The 10,971-nt window shown below is 35.4% G+C and overlaps 1 protein-coding gene across 1 annotated transcript; it reads right to left on the bottom strand.

The window, feature by feature from the left end:
- Positions 1 to 1,904: 1,904 nt before the first annotated feature.
- On the bottom strand, positions 1,905 to 10,309 carry LOC110940209 (kinesin-like protein KIN-12E). The gene is made up of 20 exons (XM_022181762.2): positions 9,968 to 10,309; positions 9,500 to 9,655; positions 9,343 to 9,426; positions 9,138 to 9,257; positions 8,911 to 9,024; positions 8,606 to 8,698; positions 8,295 to 8,384; positions 8,124 to 8,194; positions 7,957 to 8,031; positions 7,761 to 7,848; positions 7,535 to 7,593; positions 6,088 to 6,151; positions 5,867 to 5,932; positions 5,486 to 5,644; positions 5,299 to 5,403; positions 4,718 to 4,953; positions 4,558 to 4,627; positions 4,409 to 4,465; positions 4,219 to 4,275; positions 1,905 to 4,139 (listed from the first exon to the last, which is right to left on the bottom strand). Exons 1-20 carry the CDS (start codon positions 10,226 to 10,228, stop codon positions 2,082 to 2,084), a joined length of 4,083 nt encoding a protein of 1,360 aa, XP_022037454.1. The 5' UTR covers positions 10,229 to 10,309; the 3' UTR covers positions 1,905 to 2,081.
- Positions 10,310 to 10,971: the final 662 nt, after the last annotated feature.

Here is a 10,971-nt window from a genome sequence, read left to right as displayed (position 1 = left end):
AAAATAAGAACTTATTCGTTTAACAATCCAATTTGGGTAACTGAGTTAGTCAGTTTTATAAATAATTCAAGGGTGAGGATCAAATATCAAGTTTATTTTAGCTAGGAAGGATAGAAAGCAATAGGATTATGACATGGGGCAAAATTTAAAATAAAGAGGAAGGGTATTTTAGTCAATTTTATCCAATCTTCTCCCTTCTTCTCTCTGTAACTTCAAAACCCACCATCTTCAACCTTTTCTTCACTTTCTATCTCAATAATCACTATATTATAGTGCGATTTTGTCACCAATCAATGATTCAAACACCCAATCAACGTGTTCTTCAACTTTTTTGAAGAAACCCAGTTTAATTTCATACAATATCTCATTTTTTTTCCTGTGATTTTGAAGCGAATCACTCGATTCGTTCGATTCAATCGCTGATAAGTGTTTCTAACATTCAAATTTCGTCAATCATTGAAGAAATCTGAAGAAATCAACTTCGATCTATGTAAGAAATTTTTGAATTGAGTCATTGCGTTTTACAAAGTAATCTTGGCGGGGGTCCGGGGGCAGCGCCCCTGGGAGCAGGGTCCAAGGGGTGTCAGCCCCTGGCGGGGTCCAAGGGGCAGAGCCCCTAGCTGGGGTTGAGCTGCATCAGAAAATTTAATTTTCTGGAAATTGTCTCATTTCGAAATATTAAGACAATGGCAGTTTTATTTGGTAGTTTTGTCTTAAAAACTGAGTTAACTGCCATTAGGCAGTTACACCCCAAAAAACAAAAACTCATAGATAGTTTTTGATCTCCTACTTCCTGGTTCAGACAATTCACAGACAAAACATACCCTGGTTCAATGCATTTTAGAAAAAAACACATTTTGAAGTGTTTTTAGTCCATTGTGTTTTAGGTAAAACACATTTTGAAGTGTTTTTATTCCATTGTGTTTTAGGTAAAACACATTTTTGTGTGTTTTCAGTCTATTGCGTTTTAGAGAGAACACTTTCTTTTGTGTTTTTAGACCATTACGTTTTAGAAAAAAGATATTTTTATGTGTTTTTGGTCCATTGCGTTTTAGAAAACACATTATGAAGTGTTTTTAGTCCATTGCGTTTTAGGTAAAACATATTTTTATGTGTTTTCAGTCCATTGTGTTTTAGAAAGAACACTTTCTTTTGTGTTTTTAGGTCATTGCGTTTTATAAATAAGACATTTTTATGTGTTTTTGGTCCATTGCGTTTTAGAAAAATATATTTTGAAGTGTTTTTAGTCCATTGCGTTTTAGGTAAAACACATTGTTATGTTTTTCAGTCCATTGCGTTTTAGAAAGAACACTTTCTTCTGTGTTTTTAGGTCATTGCGTTTTAGAAATAACACATTTCTTTGTGTTTTCTGGGCATTGCGTGTTAGAAATAAGACATTTCTTTGTGTTTTCTGGCCATTGCGTGTTAGAAATAAGACATTTCTTTGTGTTTTTTGTCCATTGCGTTTTAGAAAAAAGTCATTTTTAACCCTTTTTGTGCATTGCGTTTTACGCAACCGGGTTTTCAAGAAAAAATCCGAAAATATAGCAACAGTATACTCGTTTTAAAGATAAAAAAACGCTCATTTTTTTGTGCAATTTTTATAAAAAAAAATAATATCGTATGAAAGAGTTATTAACGTTTAAAAAATGAGGGGAATTGGAGTAGAGAGAAACTATTGCCCTGGATTGACTAGAATGCCCCTGCACAAACTCACACGCCTCCTTTTTCTCTTCAATTTCACTCATTTAGCTATTGATTAAATCAATTAATGGTCAAGATTATTTTCTAGTCTTCCTAACCAAAGAAAACTTTCTATTATATCATACACTGCTCTATAGTATGGATTATTTTGTCTGTAACACTTAGCCGCCCATTACAAAACAGAGAAAATCAAAACCAAAGAATCTGAAATTCAAACCGATGAACACCGATTTTGTTAAAATCACATAAACACAATCAAAACAAAATATATGTGAAGCATAATCACACCCTTAGACATTAACATTACATTGTTGATACCATAACATGCAACTCTAAGAGAGAATTCACATGTTACAATTAATTAAAGAACATTAAAATCAAATTTCACCTTTCAACTCCATAAACGATGAACATATGCTTTCAAGATCTACAACCATCTTTTCAAACAACCCTCCGCTTGTTTCTTCAACCATATTACTCACTTTCTGCATACAAACACTTCTTTCCAACTCTAATTCTTCCAATCTTCTTATACCCATCTCCATTTCCTCACTTAAAATCGTCATCTCTTCATCTTTTAATTTTCGTTTGAACAAAGTTTCTTGAAACCCAATGAGCAGATCGTTGAATTCGGTTATTCCACTTTCTTTCATATCCAACAGTATCTGCTTCTCTTGACTGATGCTTTGGAGCTTGGTTTCAATCTCCTCCATTGACGTTGACCATTTCTGGATTTCCACTTCGATCGCCTGCTGTTCTTGATCCAAATCGTGTGACTTTTTCGTCATTTTTTCAGATTCTGCTTTGACAATCATGAGTTTTTCTTGATCTTGATTCATTTGAAGCTGCAGCTTTGTCTTTTCTTCTTCAGCTTTAAGTAATTCGGTTGCTTTGCCTGCTAACGGCCACTTGACGTTATCAATAGCAAGAAGAACTTTGTCATTTTCACGTTTCTTGTTCTCTTCCTCAGTCTTTAGCTTTAATGTGGCTATATGGTTCTTTAACTCGGCTTCTGATTGTTTAATCTTTGACAATGCGCGTTCATTTTCATCCTTGATAGCCAAAACTCGGGTCAACTTATTTTTCTTTGACTCTAGATGGGATGATGCAGCGTGTGATTTGGCCCAGGCTTGAGCTTCTCGTTGTTCGAAGTAACTGAGAGATTTTGAGAAGTTTGACATTGAATGTTTTACTGCCGTTAGCTTTCTTTCAATAGTGTTTTCGCGTTCTTTGAGATCAGAAAGGTGGAGATTTGTTGATGTGTGATCTTTCTGTTTGACCAAAACATCATCTTTGACTTCTTGTATGTTTCTTGAAAGCCTGTCTATGTCGATAATCTCTCTTTCAAGTGAAGTAAATAAACCGACATTCTCAGAAGATTTTGAAAGCATTTCCTGTACTCTATCCAACTTTTCCTGAAGATTATTGTTTTTTATAAAATCAACTTGTTTGCTTTCATCACAAAAAGTCAACTTATCAACCATCTGTTCATCTGGATCAAGAAATTCACTTGTTTGGTTCGAGCATTGACTGCGGTCATCGTTCACATTGACTTCCACTAGATTATCTTCAAGTAAATCATTCATCTGAACTTCATTTCCTTCAAAAACAGGCGTATTCTGTCCACCTGATGAGAAACGTCTTTTTAATTCATCTCTTTCTTGCATTGCCTTTTCATACAGTCCAAGTAATCTATCATTCTCTTCATGCAGTTCTGTTAACTGATGCTCTAAATTCTCATTTAGTCTTCTCAGTTCGGTTTCCTTTTGAGCAAACTCAGTTTGGTCAACGTCGTTCTTTTGACTTTCTTCAATCTGGCTTAACTGATCTCTTTCTTGCATTGCCTTTTCATACAATCCAAGTAATTTATCATTCTCTTCATGCAGTTCCGCCAACTGATGCTCTAGATTCTCAATCAGGCTTCTCAATTCAGTTTCCTTTTGAGCAAACTCGGTTTGGTCAACATTGTTCTTTTGACTTTCTCCAACTCGGCTTAACTCATCTCTTTCTCGCATCGCCTTTTCGTACAATCCAAGTAACTTATCATTCTCTTCATGCATTTCCGCTAACTGACGCTCTAAATTCTCGTTTACTCTTCTCAATTCAGTTTCCTTTTGAGCAAACTCAGTTTGGTCAACATGGTTCTTTTGACTTTCTTCAACTTGGCTAATTTTCTGCTGATTGTCTGCAACTGCGTGATCATAAAGCTCAATGAGTTTATTGTTGTCATCGATTAACATCTTGAGCTTCACTCTTAATTCGTCATTTTCTTTAGATAATATGATTGCTGTTTCATGAGCCTCGGCTTCTCTTTGACTTGCAGCTGCAATAGCATCCACCATCGTTTGTAGCTCTCTTTGATCACTTACATGAGTAACATTGGGCGTAGTTACCAAGGGGAACTCAAACTGTGTTTTCTGAGGAGTTACAGGGTCCTACAATAATAGCACAGATTTCTACACATTAAAAAAAAAGAAAAAAAAAACATTATACAAATAAATGAAATAGGTTTACCTTAAGACTGAAAAAGTCACCGTCTCTTTGGCTGTCCAAAAAGTTAAAACTTGGTTTCTGGTACATTAGATACAAAGATAATAATATCAGAAAAACGAACAAAAGGAAAGATGAACCAAGCTTAGCATATTGCATTTTCTTCGTAGAGAAGATAACATATGATCAAAATAGTTATGGTTTAAATATATACCTTATCAGGTGAAGGCTGTGTTTCATGCATAAGTTTCCAGTCAAGTGCCTCAAGCAACTGCATTTTATGCAATAGCGTTAAAAAGAGTGTAAAAGGATATTAAAAAGCGATTGTAAGTAATGTCAGCATAAATTAAATGCTAGCCAGACCTTATTCTCGAGTATCATGATCTGTTCATTCATCCTTTCCTGCTCCCCTTCCTCATAAAATGATTTTAATCTGTATTGCAAAATATTAATCAGTGTATAAGTAATATGAAATCAGAGAAATATTTGTTAAAGAGTGTTTGACAGTAAGAAGCAAAGATGCCTTCTGATCTCTTCTTTTAGTCTCAGATTTTCCATTGCAAATCTTGTGACTTCTTGGTTTCTATCGACTTGCGAGCGTAGGACTTCAAGCTCCTTTAAAAGTTCTTCTTTTTCTTTTAACAAGTGTGTCTCAGCAGATATCTTCGCAGATGCAACACCCTCCAGCCTTTTTATTGCAGCCTCTCGGAACCTTAATCTCATTTTTAAACCCTGAATCTCATCTTCCCTTTGTTTTGCCTACTCATCCCAAATAAAAAAATATTGGATATTTAATTGAAAATAATTAACTGAATCACAAAAGTGACAAATGGGCTGTCAACTGTCAAGGGTTAGTTTTGACACAATGCCTTTTTTGTCCAAAAAATGAAATTATAAAGAAGATTAAATTATCAAATATGAAGTTTTGCAGTTTAAGAAAGATAACAATATAATTAGTTTCAAAAAATGATTTAGGTGGTTTTACACATTAGAAATAGCACCCATTTGATTGGTTGGAAATTAAAATAACCAAATTCACTCATTTATATGTAACGGGTCGAAAATCGCTACCTCGGCGAGAATCAGATTCTAGCAGTAACATACCAATTGTAGAGCAGCCTGACTTTCGGCGGTAACTGCCTGCAAGGTGATGTCCTTATCTTTTCCCCTTCTAAAAGCACCAACAAGAGCTACTTCATACTCTTTTTTCTGCATTAATAGAATAAGATACAAGTTCATAGCTATTTTTAATGACAAAATATTGCTTCACTATACAGGAATGAATAAGTACATTTGACATTCGTTTAACAGCAGTCACTGGACTAAATGATCCGTGCATCCCCTCCCACTTGAAAGACCCTGGAGATCCGGCAAAAGACACAGTCAAAGCATCATCTCCATTGCTCCCAGTTCCTCCATTAATCACATTTTGCAAACGAGATACTTCGTTCTGGTAATGAAGAAAACTCTAATTAGAACCAATAGCATTACCGTTGACATTTTTTAATTCAAAACCAATAAAGGTTGACTTTGTAGTGTACTATTTGCAATCAAAATAGAATAGATGAAAATGTCCGGTACTACTTTAATCGAGGTGGTATAATATTTCATGCAAATTAATGAAGAAAATGATATAATGTCATCGAAAATGCCAAAAAAGTTCAGGTAAGACCTTAAGCTGTTGAATCTGCATCCTCATAGCAAGAACATCTCCAGATGCATCTTCGTTTATGGTAGCCTGAAGTGATAAACCTCAGATATATCAGTAACCACAATGGAAGATAATTTATTATGATACAATGTAGCCTTTTTTTGCAAAGATTGAAGTAACAATCTGTTTTTATTCACATGACAGGTATGCTGTCTGAAACAAAAACGAAGGAATGAACATACATGATTTTTAATGAACTTTGCACGTTGAGCGAACTTGAGTGTGCTCAGTGTCTCCAATGAATTGCTGCAGCATCATACACAGGTTACTCTATTACGTACTTAAAAAATACAATATTTAAGGACAGCAGAAAAATCTCATGTACATTTTGCTTTTTTGACAATGAACCTTTTGAAAGTCATCATGTTAGGAACTAGAAAATCAAAGGCTGGTTTTATTGAAAAACTAAGATAGTCGGCCCAATTCGAGAAGGGCTAGTCTCCGATACAAAAACACTGATAATCAGAATAAACAAGTCATAGAAAACTAGAACATGAAATGGAATACTTAAATGAAAAGTAAAAGAGTTACTTCCTAAACTTCAGCCCCTAAGTTCAGCCTTTTGACTTTGACTCTCATAAAATTCAGCCCATCCAGATTTTAATTATCAGGTTCTTGGTTTAAAAAAGCGTGAGGCGCTCCGAAGCGTTTTGGTTCCAAAAGCTTTAAGCGAAGCTTCAAGCGCGAAGCAAGAGCTTCACGTATACGAAGCGCTCAAAATAAAAAAAAAATTAAAAAAAAAATATTGTACACATCAATGTGACCTATTACAACAACAACAACCGTACCCAGTATATCCCACCAATAGCAGAGCTAGTGGTAGGGTCAGGGGGAGGGTGAGATGTAGGCAAACCTTACCTCTATCCCTTGGGGGTAGAGAGGCTGCTTCCAGAAAGACCCCCGGCTCAAAAACAAAAGCATACGAACAAACAGACGTGATACAAGCAGAAAAGACGGGTACCATAAGTGAAATAAAACTACCAAATATCAACAGGAGCAAGCTATATACTACATAAACATTTATAGCATCATAAAATAACCAATGCACATGTTACCTAAAGACAATCAGGTGCTAAATCCCCCCTTAACAAAAAACTAGGCTACCTATACGCTTTAAACATAAATATAAAAATAGTCTTTAATCAATAATCATCATAATCAAGTAAAGATAGCGGCTGATTATTAGGGTAAAGAAGTACGGCCTCATTTAAACCCTATTTAAAGACTATTGGGCCTAAAAAAAATAACCCAAATGTGACCTGATTGGGCTGAAGCGTCGCCTCAAACCATGGTCGCTTCGCGCTTAAAGCTCGCCTCAAAACGCTTCACGTGTTGTGACGCTTCAGACCAAAAAAAGCGCTATTCCAAACGCTTCATCGCTTCACGCTTAAAGCTCGCTTTTTTAAACCCAGATCAGGTTTGTATCACATCACTTTATGGTAATTATTAGAAACACTTGTAGTAATTGTTTACAGTTGAAACAAAACTATCTGATAATGAAGTTTGATGTATTAGGAGATGGATTTAAACTGAGTTTTTTTAGTTCATTCTCACTTCACACTCTACGTATTAATTACAAAACAATAAGCGGAACTATGTAAAGTACGAGAGTGTTCTAGATGCACTCACCAACTAGATGGGCTGATATTTGCAATTATTGTAGTTTTTGAATTTCCACCCAGAGAATCCTGAAATTCATGCAACGTATACAACTCATATTATGTCCTCATGGCAGTTCATTATACCATTTCATCACATATTTAGAAATAAGATCAGAGTTCAATAACAAAAAACACTAATGATATAGAAAATTATTTGCAATTTTGCATGAATATGTTAAGGAAGCGGAAAAAACCTGAAGTAAAAATGTGAGCTTGGAATCCCTATATGGAACATGAAGAGATTTCCCACTTGATACATTGACAAGATTCATGATAACAAGGCTGCATATGCAGTAGAAAAAACAATTAAATTTAATAAAATCAGTCAACTGAGAAATTTATATTTTATCAACTCAAAGATGGACATAACAGAAAATATATACAAAATACCCTAAAGTTGAAAGTGATTTATTTATATTGGTGGCTTCTTTTAGACGTTCTCCTTCAGCACCAGAACTTTTTTGCCTGCATTGTGGTATATTATCTTTCAGAATATAGTCTAGCTCCTTAATATCCGTTGAAGTACATAAAATGTTTGTATTCTATATTCTACCTACCTCTCAGAGCCTGCCAAATCCACAAGATTGAGACGAGCAAATCGATGATGTGTCACACCTTGAGAGACCCACTATAAGCAAAGAACTTGGTTAGAACTAAAAAGCAAACGAATGACAACAACAAACGTCTCGGATTTTATCATGACGGTGATACTGAAAAAAGATGCTCACTTTGCTTTCTATTATGCATGTAAATACACTATGAGAACGACTGCTTGCACGATTCATGTTTGTGGAGGCAACCTTTCTGTTTGCTGCACCCTGAAATGCATTTAAAAAGAAGATAAACTTACAAAGGATGCCATATATATATAGTCAAATACATGTTGTGCACATGCATATAGACTGTTCACGCTTCACTGATGCAAATGGTGATCATATTTATATACATACAAGTGAGAAACCTGTTATTAGAAACATGAAGTATGAATATTGAGAACGTAATGAAACAAATGAGATGTAAGTTGGAGCTTAGAATAAACCTGAATAAGTTGTTGAATAACATCTCTGGCACTAGTAACCTCAACTTCCTTGAGATTATCAACATACACCCCTTTCTTAGTGTCTTCTCTTATCTGGAGATAAACAACACTTTAAACTACTTTTTGTAGTATAATAAAAAATGAAACTTGATACCATACTTATCCATTGCCAAGTGAATAACAAGAGAATTTTACGCCAGTACAGATATATTGCAAGTTAACTGTGTTATGTCATAAAAAATAATAAACTAAATGAAACTAAATCAATGTGAATGGTAGAGAAATAAAATTAAGGTATGTGTAACCTGCAAGTTGATGGATGATGGATCTAACAGGTCAAGTATTTGCTCATTGTATATCTCCAAGAAAGAGCATTTACAAGTATATTGTATCTTTTCTTCCCTTCGAGCCTCCCTTTCCTGCAACACGTTGGTTGGACAGACAAAGCTATGGTTATGGCAGGCAAAAAGAACTCATGTGAAACATTTAAAACAAGTCAATTACATATATAGATGAATATATAACTAATTACCTTTTGAATCCGTGTAAAGAGGTACTCAAAAACTCTGGGTGTCATCCCTGAATTCACACTGTGTCTTCTGGATCCCCCATCGATGTCCCCAAGCATTGTATGGGTCTTTCCACTACCAGTCTGTACTTATACAGTTACAATAAAGTTACAAAAAAACTCATAAAATGAACACAATAGAATTCACTTGAGATGAGAATAAACTCACTTGACCATAAGCAAACATGCAACTGTTGTAACCTCCCATGCAGTTTTCCACCATGGGTACACCAGCAACTTTAAATAGCATTTCCTGCAACATTTTCGGTTAAGAAATAAGCACACACAAAGATTGTACTCCTAAGTAGTTAAGAATTGATGTATACCTGGCTAACATGTTCATCAGCGACATGGTCAAAGGTAAAGCGAGCTTCTTGCGGCCCAATCCATGTAATTGTCTGACTACTTCCCTGCTTGACACATCTGTTCGGTCCTTGTACGGCTATCTCAGAACTGCTGAGAGGCCGTACTCGTATAATAACCTGCATTCAAAAACATATTAAACAGGAAAAACCGCTTAAACTTGGTCTTCGGAAATTTGAATTGAACAACTCGTTTTCCAATCTCATGTGGTCATTATTATAAACACATAAATAAAAAAGACCTATAGTAAAAGTAACTGATGATAAATTAGCAACGAAGGGCATGCTCCCCTATCAAACAATATTTAACCTAACTACTCAAATCAAAACCCTAACATTCCTAACACATAAACAAAACCGTTACTACTATCATCATCCGTTGACCTAACGGCTCAAATCGAAACCCTAAAGCAAGAAATCATGGAGCCGTACCTGAACATTGTGATCTTTCCAAAAAGCAGGATCTTCTCGGAACTCAAAACTATCGTTGAGATTAACAGCGAGGGAAGAACAGTCTCCTCGGTCTCTGAAAGTAGAAACGGCGGATTGATTAAACGGAGTTTCCTTTAGTACGGATTTTAGGACATCCGGCGTGTTTCTGACCGACGGTTGTGACGATTCCGACGGCCGGCAGTGGTCTTGGAAGCCAAATCTGGTTTTGAAATCGGTCGGAGTTTCGGAGATGTGTGGCATTGTGAGCTCGTGAAGATGAAGATGATGAGAGAGAAAGAGAGAGAGAGAAAGAGAGAGAGAGAGAGAGAGAGTTTGGATTCAATTGGAGTTGAACGTTTGGGGGGTTTTTGAAGATTTGAAAATTTTGAAATGTGGAGACCGCGTGCTGCTTCTATTGAGGTTTAGAATGTACATGTTTAGTCCTTGACTCTTGAGTTAGTCACTATTTCCCCTTTATGTTTTTCCTAATTTGGGAATTTATAAATGCAAGTAGGAGTGTTAATTACTTGCACATTGGATGAGAAATGAAGATTCCGATTGAAGGCTATGAATTTGATTCTAATCAAGTTGTATCATAATGAATTTTTGGACGGCAGGTTTTCCCTATGACTGGAGATGGTGGGCTTGGGCTACCTGGTATTATTTGCAATCGCGAGCGTATGAGGTCATTTTTTGTCATTGGGTTATCCCGTATAAATGCAAGTAGGAGTGTTAATTACTCAGTTATATCTTAACTAAATATATAGACCATTCTACTCTTTAAGTAATTATTATACTTATATTGTATTTGTAATACTATGAATTAGTAACAATTGTAGGCATATTAGTGTTGTACATTAAGTTTAGGAAGTGTTTTATGCATGGGTTGTTTGTAATCTTGGATCTGGGTTGTACTCACGGTTGGGGATAAAACACCACACCTATCTTTCTAATACTTATGTCTTTTGTGTGTAAGCTTAAAGTTTGTATTTTGATACGGTATT

Source organism: Helianthus annuus, chromosome 14 (genome assembly GCF_002127325.2).
Source record: "Helianthus annuus cultivar XRQ/B chromosome 14, HanXRQr2.0-SUNRISE, whole genome shotgun sequence".
Taxonomy (NCBI): Eukaryota; Viridiplantae; Streptophyta; class Magnoliopsida; order Asterales; family Asteraceae; genus Helianthus; species Helianthus annuus.
This window is presented reverse-complemented; position numbering and strand designations above follow the sequence as displayed.